Genomic DNA, 14,525 nt, shown 5'->3' on the forward strand with positions numbered 1-14,525 from the left:
CCACAGAACCCCATACCCACTCTCACTGAAGGCGTCTTCCAGGTCTTGATAGACTCGGGCCACGCACGAGCTCTCACTGAAACATGACAGTAGAAGTCAACTCCTCATAATCGCCATTTTGGAAAACCAACTTTTAAAAAATATTAAAACATCCAGATTATGTAGGTCACTAAGTAAGCACGATTAGCCCGCGGCCTGCATGCGATAGCAGCATGGGTTCAGTTTTGAACTGGCTGAGACTCTGGACTTATTTCTCACAGGTTTGAGAACTGTTGTCTCCGTTAATAAACCGGTGAAGATGACAGGCAGCCGGAGGAGTCGTCACCGGGCCACACAGAGCCTTCCTCCTGGGAAAAGCGGTGTTTGACACAGGAGAAACGCGGTAAGCCCTGAGCACAGTGGAAAGTGGGACCTCTCACCCAGTTAGCACACGTGTAGGTGGCCACTGGCCTTTATAAACATCAGACGGAGGCTGGAGGGAGGGCTCAGCGAGTAAGAAGCACCTGTGACACAGTCTGATGACCCAAGTTCACCTCAGAGCTCACTAAGTTGTCTAACTTCTACACAAACACCGAGACAATCACATCCACCCACACGTCATAGGCCACAGTGTGTTTATATACAAATATATACACATGAAATAGAGTTTTAAAAAATCAAACAAGGCCGGGCGGTGGTGGCGCACGCCTTTAATCCCAGCACTCGGGAGGCAGAGGCAGGCGGATCTCTGAGTTCGAGGCCAGCCTGGCTACAAGAGCTAGTTCCAGGACAGGCTCTAGAAACTACAGGGAAACCTTGTCTCCAAAAAAAAAAATAATCAGACAAGCCCAGAAAAAAAAAACCCACAAGAATCTCCATATTCAATTTGACTATCTTTGGATTCTTCATTAAGGTTTCCACAAAGTACAAAGCTCACGGAAAGCTCTACATGCACCACAAAACAGAATCAAACGAGTGGTTAGCACACAAACAACGATCTGCTTCATTTTTCAAAATATAAATAACAAAAATGTTCAAGGTTTTACAGTTTTCTGAACGTGTGTGTCTTTGTAAGGCTTTGGGGTGCAGTCTGGTGCTTGCACCCTGTCATAAGCAAGGAAGGCCACTGCGGATACATTCCTGAGGTGGCACACACTGTCTGTGCTGCTCCAGCCTGTGAAAACCTGCACGGTCAAACGCCCTCCCACCAGGCCAGTGTCATTAACTTTCCTTCTGTGAATGCAGAGTGGGAAGGTCCCGGCAGCATGCGAGCTCAGAAGACCAACCGTGAAAGGCAAGACAGGAAAGACAGGCTTCTTCCGGGATACAGTCCCTTCCTTTTACCCCGGAAGTCCCCCAGTAACCCACAGTTCAAACTGCAGTCACAGTGAGACATCTTTAGATTAAAAGTGTTGAGCACGGCATCTCTTGGTTGGGTCTTTCAGGAAAGGTTAAAGCGGAGAGGTCAACGTTGGGAAACTGCCACTGAGCACAGAGCCCTCCACAGAGCCCCCCACAGGAGTCACATGGCTGGAGAGAGCCGGGGGCAGGGAGATGGCCCCTGCCTTGGGCCTGAAGTCCGAGGGAAGAGACTCCAGCAGACACTTGACCTGCTCCTGGCCCAGTTTTATCTTGTCGTCCAGCTTCCGCTGCTCGATGAGGAGTGTGGACTTCATTTTCACAAAATGCTGGTAGTCCTGGAGCTGCTCGGCTGACAGGTAATTGGCCAGGATGGCCAGCACCACGCGCTCCCTCCGGTCCAGGTTCTCCTTGAGCTCCCGCGCGTCCTCATGCTGCCCAGCCAGGATCTTCCTCTTCTCGTTCAGAGAACTCTGCCAGGGTAGAGCAAAAAGGGCAGTCAGTCAGAACACAGAAGATGGTCCAGGCTCCCTGCCTGCAACCTCTGACAGGACTGCAGACCCCTCTCTACCAACAGTGTAAGGATGGGGCTTTAAAGCTTTTTATCCTTTTGCTGACACTGTGGCGCTGAAGTGGCCGTGGGGACAGTCTGACCCTTTCAGGTCTTCACTTAGACTTAATTCTCAAGTTCTCTTGAGTACTTTGTGCCCCCCTGGGGACACCAGAAAGAGTCTCAGCCACTTCTCTAGCAACTGAATCAAAAACTCTGCACCATCTCTTCAGCCCCCTGCAGTGATTCAGAGCACTGACTGCTCTTCGAGAGGACCTGGGTTTGATTCCCAGCACCCACACGGCAGTGACAGGGCATCCCCGTGCTCTCTTCAGGAAATGCATGAGTCGTGCAGACATAAACAGGCAAAAACACCCATTAGTATAAAATTAAAATAAGCTCAAAATCTTTTTTTTTTTTTTTTTTGGTTTTTCGAGACAGGGTTTCTCTGCAGCTTTTTTAGAGCCTGTCCTGGACCTAGCTCTTGTAGACCAGGCTGGCCTCGAACTCACAGAGATCCGCCTGCCTCTGCCTCCCGAGTGCTGGGATTAAAGGCGTGCGCCACCACTGCCCGGCTAAGCTCAAAATCTTAAACCTCTGCAGGAAGGCCCTGAAATCTGTGTTTTAACAGGACCGCCCGGTGAGTCTTTAACAAACAACTGTAGAAGGTTCGAGCCCCCTCTCTGCCCCCACTGTAACGGGAACCCATTCCGTTCTCTAAAGAGTCACCCACCAGCCCAGGCTGCCTCTGGGCCTCTAGTCATGAATTAAAGCCCTTCATCAAGGGTGCTGACTCCCATCCAGTCTGTTTCTAGAGGCGCTTCACCGTCTAGCATCCGCCATGCTGACACAATATAATTGCCAGAGTATGTATATTTAAAAATTTTAAATAGTTTTTCAGACTTGTCAGGCTAAAATGACTGAGAAAATGTAAAATGGAATTCAATTATTAAGTACAGTGACTTAAATTTGGGACAGAGTCACATGGGCCTTTAATAATCCTAAATAAGGAAATTTGAGACAGGGTCTCACTATGTATCCCAGGCTGGCCTTGAACTCAGCAATCTGCCTGCCTCGTCCTCTCCAAGGGACTAAAGGTGTGTGCCAGCAATACCCTGCCCAGGCAGCTTTTTAGGAAGATTTCTATGAGACTGTCGTGGGCTACGCAACAGTGAGACCCTGTCTCAAAGAACAAAAACAAAAAAATCTGAATTTTATAAATATCTCCATTTTCACAGTTCTTTCACCAATCAGAAAAGACCTAATACAGTCTGGACGTTGAATTACACCAGCCATACACTTCCTGCTTGGGTCTCGACTGAAGCTTCATGGCCATTCCTCCCTACCCTGTTCCAGCCCCTGTGGATGGATACGCTGGAGGTGGGGACTTACTGGGTCACCTTTTCTCTTTTCCCTACTGATACTCTTAGCTTCTCAGAGGCTAACCATTGGTGCAGCATGGTAACGATGCAGGACACGACACACGAAGCAGAAACTGTCACATACCCTCTCTTCTTTACTTGCATCTTCACCGAGGCCACTGAGGACGTTCTCCACTCGGGCGAGGCGTCCGGAGAGCGAGAGCAGCAGGTTGACCACCTTGTCCAAGTCCCCGATGAACATCTTGTACTTGTCAAACTCGTTGGGTTTGCAGAGCTCACTGATCAGGGCCTCGACCTCTTCGCCCAGGGCATTGTTCAGCTTGATGTCCATGAGCAGGCTTCCCTTTGCTTCCTGGAGGGTCTCGAGCTTGTGGGTGAGGCTTCCGATGAGCTCAGCCTGCAACAACAAGAGAGCCACCCATGTCAGGCGACTGATACCCCCTAGTCCCATCCTGCCTTCAAGGCTCAGCTAAAAGCTCCTCTGCTCCACAAGGACCAGTGACTCAACATCAGAACATTTTCCTGGCCTTTCCCTGAACGTCTGTCTACAACTGCCATTCTCTGAGCCCATTCAGTGTTCACAGGACAACACCTGATTACACATTGCCTGGTCATGCTTCCCTACTGTCTCATGGTGCACACAGCTCTCCTGTTCCCAGTGGTTTGTTAACTTCTCATTCAAAGTCCTTTTCGTGACATTTCTTACTGGGTACAATACCACAAGTTGGAAGGCAGGGGCAGGGCAAACATCCTCTCTTACAGAAAAGCCACCAAACAGGAGTGAAGGGAATCGCCCGTGGGCTGAGAACGGAGCATTAGCTGACCTTTGTGCACAATTACTGTGTGCTGTGCCACACAGACCAGCCTCCCCTAGCTCACAGATGCTAGTCCAGCACATACAGCAGGGGAGCGAGAGGCTCCGGGAGGGGCCTTCTAAGGCAAGCGCATCCATCACCAGAGGGGCTATCCTCACACAATCATTACAACTCTGATGCCACAACTTTATCAGAAAGTCTTTTTTGTTTCTTTTAAACTATATTTAGATTTAGTTACCATGGTTGTGTAATTTAAGCATCCAATTCCAATATTTTGTACTTATAAAAGGAGGCTACGCAAACATCTCTGTATTTTGTTGTTGATTACAGCCTCTGGGGGTCTTACTATGTAGACAGTACGGCTGGGAACTTGTGCCTCTGCCTATTGAGTGCTGGGCTTATGGGCAGCAACGCTATGCCCAGCCTTGGAATCCAAGGGACTGGAGATGAGGGAAGGCAGGGAAACCAGCGCTTTGCTCTGAACCCCAGTCGGTGAGGAACACGCTCCCAGGGACCCAGGGAAGCGGCTCACGGAGCCACACTCCGGCTTCAACAGTGATACCCTGTTGTCCTTCCAACTTTCCTGATCCCCACAACTAGGGTTGCCTTTTTAGTGGAAAAGCTGCGCAGTGTCTAAGCATTTCAGTCTTCAGCTGAAGGCTGAGCCCAGGAAACACAAGGGGAGGAAACATTATTTAAGGATAATCAAGGATAATCATCTTCTCTACTGCCCTAGTCCGAAAAGCACCTTCGTAACTGCCTCCTAGGGAATGCTGAACTGGGGTAACCTCGCTCCTGTGAAGAGAAGAGCTCCACACAACAACGGGCAGCAGACACCATCAGGCTGTCCAGTGCGCCCTGCCAGATGTCACTACGGCACGAGAATGGCTGGCAGCCACGAGACGGCAGCCCTGGTGTTTCTAACCCTGCAGAGCGCAGCTGCCAGCCACCACGGCATCTAGCCAGGCATGTTTGTAAACCCTGTAATCCCAGCGCCTGGAAAGGAGAGGCAGAGGACGACTGCAAGTTCAAGCTTCAGGTAGGCTATGGCTGCACAGCAAAACCGTCTCTCAGAAAAGAAAAAATGAAATAAAAAATCAGGGTGGTCCTGATGTCCCAGCAGATGGGGGTGCTCGCCACCATGCCTGACTAATACACTGTCCCCCGCCCCCGCCCCGAGCTGAAGAAGAGAACAGATTTGCTCAGATTGTCAGCTGATTTCCAAATGTATGTACTGTTGAGCAAATACATTATACACAAACAAGTACTGTAATTTTTTTTAAAAAAGCTGTCTCGCTGACTTTGTATTTATCAGGTTAAAGGGCTTCCCAAGCAGGACTAGCAGCCGGGGTCCCCAGAAACTAAGCCCAAATCTAGTCTGCTGAGTCTTTCTGTCCAGACCCAGTCCTGGTTTTTGGAGGCATGGATGCTGGAGAGAGCCACAAGTAGATACCACAGAAGCCTATGAACGCTCTCTGCATGGACAGTTACTGACCAAGCACCCCAGTCCCTCCTGCCTCATGGGAATGCTTTCCCCCCTCACTTCCCCAAGTCTTTAATTAGGGAGACTTGTGTTCGTGAATGCAGGGAAGAGGGTCTGAGTAACTACAGCGGCAAGGGAAAGCTGGCTGTGCTGCAGCCATTTTTTTTGCCAGGAAGATCTTTTTAAAAACAACAAAAAGCCGACTTCAACAGAACTCACTTAGGGCAGGAAAAGGGGAGGAGGGAAGGACTTTTTCAAACATTATTTATGGTGTACCTGCTTTAGGTATGTGCACCGTGTGTGTGCAGGTGCCCTTGGGCAGAGAATGTCAGACCCCTAGAGCTGGAGTTACAGGTAGCTGCGAGACACTCCATATGCACAGAGAACTGAACTTAGGTCACGCAAAACCAACAGGTGCTCTTAACCTCAGCCCTCTCCCCAGCCCGAGAGATTGTTACTAACACACCAGTCTCTCGCGGGAGCTACTAAATTTGTAAACCTCTGACATTTACCCACTTGGCTTCTCGTCTGACAAACTGCTAACTCTGGCTGTGTGAGATGCTATTTATATGGGTTCTTTTTCTAAACATAGTTCAACACAGCCTCCCTCCCATCTCACCATCTGCACACGAACATCCTGCTGGGCCTCTCTCCCTTGTCACCAGATGAACAGACTGAGTCAGGGACCGGCTCTGACATGATCGCTGCCAGCTAGTCACCTGGCCTGTGCCGTCAGCTACCCACACCGCCTGCCTAAAGCCATGTTCTCATGACTGAGGACATGCTCTGTGCCAGGCAGAACAAACATCTCAACTGCTCAACCACAGCTTTGGAAACCCAACAGCACAGGTATTGGTGACCCCAGTGTCACCGATAAGCAAGCACAGGGAGGGGATGGAGGGACAGAACATGCTCATACAGTAAGTGGCACAGCCAGGTTTAAACCCAGGTTGTCTGGCTCCAGGGTGCAGACTTCAATGACTACTTTCTTTCTTTTCTTTTTTTTTTTTTTTAAATATTTATTTATGTATTATGTATACAATATTCTGTCTGTATGTATGTCTGCAGGCCAGAAGAGGGCACCAGACCTTATTAAAGATGGTTGTGAGCCACCATGTGGTTGCCGGGAATTGAACTCAGGACCTTTGGAAGAGCAGGCAATGCTCTTAACCACTGAGCCATCTCTCCAGCCCCAATGACTACTTTCAAACACCTCCCAGGGATGTTCTGAGGTTCAGGTGAAATAGAGCTTGTGTGAGCACACTGGAAAACAAACATACCAGACACAGCTTGCTTTCTGTGCGATCACAAGGTCAGGCCATAGTCTGAAGAAAGTAGATGCCTGGAGGGCAGTACACAGCCTCCCCATGTGGGAGAACTGCCGGCCTCCTGCTCTGAGGGCTTGTACGGCAGCATTCCCCAAAAATATCACTACAGAACAGCAGGCTTCTGGTGGCTGTTTTCATCAAGAAAAACTCAGCACCACTGGCCAAGTGGCTGGGACAGGTGGAGTCCAAGCTTCCTTCTCTGGTTGTAAATTCAAGATCCGGGACACTGCGTGTTACTACTGTCTTGGCTGAGCTTTAGAAAGTCGGGGCAGTTTCCGACTTAGAAGACCAAACCTCCATCCCACTCTACCTGACCTGCAGAGGTCATGGGGCCTGATGGCAATGTCAAACCTCCTCCAGCACCTCCTTTGCCAGGAATCCTTCCCCACTTCTCCTCCAGGAGCCTTATGACTGGAATGTCATCGTATCTATTTGAGATGGTCCCTTGGTGCCAGTTACGGTCTGATAAGACGGAGGAACAGTAATGAATCTGCAAGGTCAACTGTCTTCCCAGACACTGTCCCCCCGTCGTCACAGCGGCCTGGAGCTGGGGGTCATCCGATCACCCTTCCTCTTCCACCCTCTACACTAATCTACCATGAGCTCCTGCCTATTTCATTAAAAACAGAATATTCCCAATGGCTCCCTGGATGTTGTGTCTTGGCTGCACCACGTTCCAGTGACTGCACCTGCTCCCACCTGCTCTGGAGGGACTTTTCTGATTGCCAATCTGTCCTACCTTCTGCCAAGTCCCAGAGGGTAGCCTCTGGTGTGGACAATGATGTAACTCACTGCAGCTTCCCTCTTCTGCATGTTATAATTAAAGCCCGAATTTCTGGAGGGCATTAGGGATGCTGGCCTTGGCAGCCAACTGAGGTGCACACCAACACCCCACATGGGTGAGCCTCCTGCTTTTCAGCTTGACAGCCCAGGGTAAACTAGGAAAGCTTGTGTAGAGCCTGAGGGGGGATGGGCTTAGGTGAGCTGGTATGGGCAATCTCTTTCTCTCCTCTCCCAGCTGTGTCCAGTGTGGCTCCACTCAGGGACGCCCACCACAGTGGTCGCAAGGCATCCCAGACCCCTTCCTGGGAGCTGGAGGGAGCAACCCCGGGTCTAGAGTGAGGATCCACTATAATTTCCTTCTTTTCATTAAGGAATGCACAGCTGCACAGGCTGCTATGAAGGAGAACCTGTCTTTCCAGCTAGAGGACAAGACTAGGGGGTCCCTGGGAGCCGAAGACTGTGTATGTGTAGGGGGATGCCTAGAGAGGAGGGAGCTGGACTCATGGTGCCTCTGGGCTCCCCTTTACGCTGCACATGGAGGGAGAAACAGAGCAGAGCAAAGGCTCTGAGAACTGCACTGCACCAGAAACGCTGCTCAAGTCCCAAGCTGAAGCTCTAAGGGAACCAGGTGGTGGTGGGTGGCGCACACCTTCGATCCTAAAAGTCGGGAGGCAGAGGCAGGCAGATCTCTGCAGTTTGAGGCCAGCTTGGTCTACACAGTGAGTTCCAGGACAGTCAGGGCTATACAGAAAAAAATCTGTCTCAACAAAAAACAACATCCCAAAACGCAAAACAAAAAGACCACCGGCAGAATAAAGACAGGAAAGTGAACGTGAGGTCAGACCAACAGAAACTATCCAATCTGAAGAACTGAAGGAAAAAAGTGAACAGAGCCTCATTCATTCAGAGCAGTATGAAAAGCTCTAATATCGTATCACTGTGCTCCTAAGAGACTATTAATTATGCATAAAAATATTTAAAATTAATGCATAAAAATATTGAAAGAAATAGTGGCTGAAAATGCCTCAATTGTGGTGGAAGGTGCCTATCCAGACTCGAGAACAGCACACACATTACAAGCAAAGTGAGGAGAGCCAAACCGCAGCCACAACAAGATCACATTTAAAGCCAGACATTGCTTCACAGTAACAAATAAGGCAACAACATGTCTACAAGATGAAAGACTAGAGAATGGTCGGCCAGAACCCCACGTCCAGTGAAACATCCTTCATGAGTGACGGTGTCCTGGGGACACACAGATGGAAGCTCCATCACTGCAGATCTGCTCTGATAGGAGATGCTGAGGACTCTCAGGATCGGAGGAAGCAAGCCAGAAGTAGGGTACAATAGAAACGGGGAGCGGAGAGCGAGGAGCCGCAGCTGCCTCTCAAAAGCGATACAGTGAAACAGTCGGAAATGCTGCTGTCATTGACTTCACTCTAGAATGTGCTGATATAGTACTGGTAGAATTTTTTTGTAAAGAAAAATTAAGGGAGCACACAAAACCATGCAGCCTATTTACGGACCGTAGCTAAATAGTGCTAATTTACTTCCTGAGAGGATGACTCAATCTTATGAAAGTCATTTTAAAAAGCAGTTAAAACATAAAAAGAGGAGCTGGAGAGATGGCTCGGCGGTTAGGAGCATTTGCTGCTCTGAGAGGATCTGGGTTCTGTTTCTAGCACACACAGAGTTCCAGAGGATTTGATACTCTCTTCTGACCTCCACAGCAACCAGGCATGTATGTGGTGTCCATACATACATAACGTAACTTACACAGGCAAAACACCTACACACATAAAATAAGTCTTTATAAAAAAATGAAGATGAGAAAAAGCGCTGTGTACTTTCTTCTTTGCTACTGTAATGGTCTACGCGCAGGACAACACTCAGTGGGATCTGAATGAGAAAGCTCTGGTTGAAAACTCTGTTGTAATGGCTGTTGCAACACACAGCCCTGCACTCACAATGCTTAAGCAGCAAGAGGGAAAATCTGGTAGGGTGCCCTTCAAGTCTCTGTTTCTGGGGGTGTTGTTGGGGTGCCCCTCAAGTCTGTTTCTGGGGTGGTGGTGGGGTGCCCCTTAAGTCTCTCCATTTTGGGGGGTACGTGTCTACGTGCTGTGGTTTCGGCCAGCACACCAGGAAGAGGCATGTTCTGTGCACTAAGTAGGCTCACACATGCAAGTCCCCTGGTATCAACAGCACGGGAGCGCACATCCCAGGCTCACTGAAGCAAGCTGCATGCGTCCTTTTGCAGGGGGCATGCCTGGACCTATGGAGGGCTGTAGGCAGAGCAGAAGGGCTCTCTGTCCTACAGACACAGCCTGCCTATGTGTGCACGGGTTGTGGGGAGACTGACAACAGCAGGGTCATTTCAAAAATGTCTGACATTTAAAATCTCTGTAGAAGTACCAAATGCTAACAATTACATTTCAACCCTGCACTTTAAAGGTCTTTGAGGTACTGCGAAAGCTGCGGGGATGTACAAAGGTCAGTCTTATCTTTCCTCGAAGGGTCTGGCTTCTTTCCCTAATCAAAATGTAAGAGCCTCTAGTTTTCCCCGTGAATGAACGCCAACCATTGCCTGAGAACAGCCTCAATCCCTGGGCTGTGTGGTGCCAGGAACCAGGGGTCCAGTTCCAGCTGGGAGATCTTTAATAACTAACTCTGCCTCGCTAAGCTTTCTTTCATCATTTGCAAACCTAGAGTGACAGTGACTACCTGTCCCGCCCACTCATAGGAGACCTCTGAGAATTCTCACACGCCATCAGAGGGGACGGTTCGCCCTGTGCCTTAGGGGCTGGTAACCGTGCCCATTACAAGGACCCTCACCACCTTCGGGGAAACAGCAAAACAGGTGTCCACTCTACCTTCTTCTCGTTGACGTCCTCCTGCTCCTCCTCCTCAGGCTCCGCCTCTGGCATGTCTTTGATTTTGTTCAGCAGCTCTGCCTTGGCTGCAGACACGCTGTAGTAGGCAGGGCAGCTGACCAGCATGCCCACGGCTTTCCTGTCTTCGCTCCTGAAACACACGGCACAAGGTCAGAGCAGCTTTTCCGCATCTGGCCCTTCAGAATGTGAAACAACTCCTACTGAAGCTCTTCCCAGGAATGATGGCTGGTGGGCAAATTATTTGCTGATGAGTGATTATGATGTGCTGGCCCCTGAAGTCAGGCAAACCCAGGATGGAGACCCAGGGCTGGGGAAGAGTGGGAATTGGGGCTACAAGTCACGCAGCTTGTCTCCATGATCCTCCTTCTGCGGTGACGACCGACTCCTTATTTCACAGAAATGCAGTGTGGCCTGATGGGAAAGTGCGCCCAAGGTATGGCACAACCCCAGACTACCTGCCCTTCCTACCCTTCCTTGCTTCTCCAGGATTTCTCTGATGCTTGAATACAAACATTTTCACCTTCAGCAAGCCTCATCCCATACCACACTACAAGCCCGTGAAATCTGGAGCCTGCTGGGTTTTTAACAGTGAACTACAAAACCTAGACCTCAGCCGGGTATGGCGGTGCCTGTCTGTAATCTCAGTACTTAAGAGGTGGAGGCAGGAGGATCAAGAATTTGAAAGCAGCCAAGGCTACTGCATTTCAAGAGAAATTAAAGAAGAAGAAAAAAGGCAGAGGGAGAAAAGAAATTAAAGTAAATCAGGTGGTGGGCTCAAGGCGTCCAAAAAAACTGGGAACTGAGAAACATGGCCTCTCATGCTATTTGTTTTACCATAATTGAGTTTTTCATAGTCTAATTCACTTTTTTGAGGAGTTGGGGGTGGAACCTAGATCCCCATGCATGCTCAGCAAGTGTTCTACCATTACAACCTCAGCTCAGATTGCAGTTCAGACACCACCTGATGAATAAACGGCTCGCGGAAGTAAGGTGGGTTCTCCTGGAGAAAAAGCTTAACTCTTCAATCACGTGCTATTATTTAACTCTGACCCTGTGATTTTACTCAAGAATAAAGAACCACGCAGACAAACATTTTACCATTTCCTCTCAGCGGCTTATCTACATGTAAGCCAGCTGATTAGGAAACTGGACAAAGCCTTCAAAGTTGCGTTCCAGTGCCATAGGCCACTCACGAATCTGACTACTGTCAGTCACAGCAGGACTGCTCACTTCCACCAGAAGGTGGCGCATGCCATCTTTCTGAAGGTTTCACCACCAAATTCACCAGGGAACATAAACACTCTATAAGACTACACTGTGAAATGACTTGGGTCTTTGTGCAGCAAGTAGCCAGGTAACAGCGCGACCACTTACACACCCCATGGTGAGCTGCATGGCAGACCCATCCTGGAGTCCTTGTGGTGCCCAGTGGACTGCCCTGCACACTGCAGGTATTCAGTGATGTTTGCTACAGTGTCACTGCGGAGAAGGGACCTAAGGTAGCCTCGGCTCTCCAAATCTGAAACTGGAGAGGCAGACGAGGTGACCGTGAGGTCTTGAGTTAGAAGAGCGCTGAGAACGTAGCCCACAGACGCGAACGTTATGCACACAGCTTTTTTCTCCCTCCCACCCAACAAAGCACGACATTCCTGCTACTGATTCAGTGAGAATCAGCTGGAAGTTTCTAGACTGAAAACCCGTATCTGGGTGAAACGTTCTGTTTGTATTTCGTCTGGAATTGCTTACTGCTGAATCTCAGTCTGTCAATACACAGAGTTTTCACTGAGAAATGAAAAGGAAATAAAGCCCACTCTACTCTTCCTCCAATTAGTCTTAAACCAAATACCCACACAATGGGAAACACCACTGCTCACTGCTTCTGCTGCGGCGGGTGCTGGAGCTGTGTTCCAAGACCGGGAGGCTTGGGAGCCTCCAGAGCAGAGGCTAAGGGCCCTGCATTCCCTCTGAAACCTCAAGCTTCAGGATTTGAGCAAATGCTCACTTAATGCCTGAAAGTGAACGTCCTATACACATCCACTTCTCTTGGCCCCTCTCTTCTTCATCACCCTCATCACCACCATCACCACTACCAATCACCACCATCACCACTACCAATCATCACCATCACCAATCACCATCATCACCATCACCACCACCATCATCACCACCACCAATCATCACCATCACCACCACCATCACCACCACCATCACCAATCATCACCACCACCACCAGCAGCACTGTGGTTTTTCAAGACAAGAGTTTCTCTGAGTAGCCCTGGCTGTCCTGGAACTTGCTCTGTAGAGCAGCCTGGCCTCAAACTCGGAGATCCACTTCCTCTGCCTCCCAAGTGCAGGGATTAAAGGTGTGCATCACCACGGCCTGGCTAGGCTCCTTTTCTCTTCATAAGGACTTGTCCACTGTTCCTGTGGAGGCCTCAGATATGCCCACATCTCCTTGCTCCCCTCTCAGCACTGGGCCTAAGGGAGCTCCCTGAAAACATAGCTATTACAACAGGCAATCATGCGTTTGCTGAGCTAGGGACAAGTACGATGGGGGAGAGAGCAGAAGTCAGGGTTCAAGTCCAGTCGCTCCCGCTCCCACTCTGGGGCCTTGGTGGACGAAGACATTAATATTCCTCTGTGTTTCAGAGGTGCTCGTGACGGTGAGGCAATAAGGCTGGCGGGAAGAGGCACGGCCCATAGGAAATGTGGCTACCAATGACTGTGGACACAAGCAGACCGGGGGCAGCGCAGCGGGAACCCTCCTATCTAACAACAAGGATTCCTACTGCTCTCCTCTTTGCTGCTGGGCATGTATCCCGAGAGACGCCCCTAAGCTCAGATGGAACGTCACACTCGGGCAGGGACCTGTGGAAGTAAGAAAGCATCACTCACATACTTCAAAAGCCACGACCCCACAGGACTTCAGCTGTGAGGCTCACTTACCTCTTGGCCTCACAGCCTGTCTGTCTGGCGGCGGTCTCCAAGGCTCTCCTCTTGGTGCCACCCTCCCTCAGCACATCAGCATCTCTGGGGAACAAGCCCTCCATCAGGTCCATGGTCGTCTTCATTCTGGAGTCTGGGTCCAGAATGTCTGCCAGAGACTTGTCTTGATGGACAATCTCCTTGGCAAGAGCTTCTGTTCGGATATCTTCCGAGGTCTTCTGGGGCTGGGCATGGATTTTCTTTCCTAGATCCTGAGTTCTACTGACAGGCTCATGGATGAGGCTTTGGGTCTGGCTGGGAGAGGCCTGCTCGCCGAGAGAACCGGTGAGCTGCGGCTGAGCGATCACGCCAGCAGGTGTGCTGGACTCAGCTTCTGACCCTGCAGCTGGAGTCTGGGGTGGTTTGGGAGTCATTATGTGACCACCTTCGGAATGGGCCGCACCGGGCTCGTGCCTGTCCCTTGTGACTGTCACCATGGGAAATTGGCAGGAACTACTAGGGAAAGAAAAGACAGTGTGGTTAAGGGAGGAGTCAACAGAAAACTGAAGGTGAGAGCAGAGAAAATGTGAGGGAGGGACTCTCAACAGGGCTCCAGCTTCCCAAATCAGAGGTGTGAGGAGACACATCTGCAGTGCTCTCCAAACCACGGGGCTCTAGGGGTCTTCTCCTGAGCCCAGGGCTGGTCTACTCAGACACACTAGCAGTTCAATTTAACAAATGTTGCTATTGGGCTCTGGAACTTTCTAGAAGGCGCAGATGGACAGAAAATAGTGGTGGTGACCTTGGTGGCATTCAGAAGATGCTACCCCATAGACATTTTTGTTTATGTTTGTTTCTGAGACAGTCCCTCTATATAGGTCAGGTTGTCCTGGACCAAACAAAGATCCACCTGCTCCTGCCTCCTCAGTGCTGGGATTAAATGCCTGGCCCCACAGGGTTGTTTCTTGCTTTTTTTTTTTTTTTGACATTTATTTTATTTTTACATGTATTTATTTGGGGGCACATGTGT

The 14,525-nt window shown here is 49.8% G+C and overlaps 1 protein-coding gene across 4 annotated transcripts in view; it reads right to left on the reverse strand.

The window, feature by feature from the left end:
• Positions 1-859: 859 nt before the first annotated feature.
• Shroom3 (shroom family member 3) overlaps positions 860-14,525 on the reverse strand; it is a 282,941-nt gene continuing 269,275 nt past the window's right edge. For 3 of the 4 annotated variants that reach the window (XM_038331788.2, XM_038331803.2, XM_038331810.2), the window contains 4 exons: positions 13,517-14,011; positions 10,550-10,700; positions 3,395-3,667; positions 860-1,811 (listed from right to left, as the gene is read on the reverse strand). In XM_038331788.2, coding sequence (XP_038187716.1) covers positions 1,431-1,811; positions 3,395-3,667; positions 10,550-10,700; positions 13,517-14,011 — 1,300 coding nt within the window. In that variant the 3' untranslated portion in view covers positions 860-1,430. The remainder of the gene's footprint in view (positions 1,812-3,394; positions 3,668-10,549; positions 10,701-13,516; positions 14,012-14,525) is intronic. The other variant, XM_038331795.2, reaches the window with a different exon arrangement.

Source organism: Arvicola amphibius, chromosome 1 (assembly GCF_903992535.2).
Source record: "Arvicola amphibius chromosome 1, mArvAmp1.2, whole genome shotgun sequence".
Lineage (NCBI taxonomy): Eukaryota > Metazoa > Chordata > Mammalia > Rodentia > Cricetidae > Arvicola > Arvicola amphibius.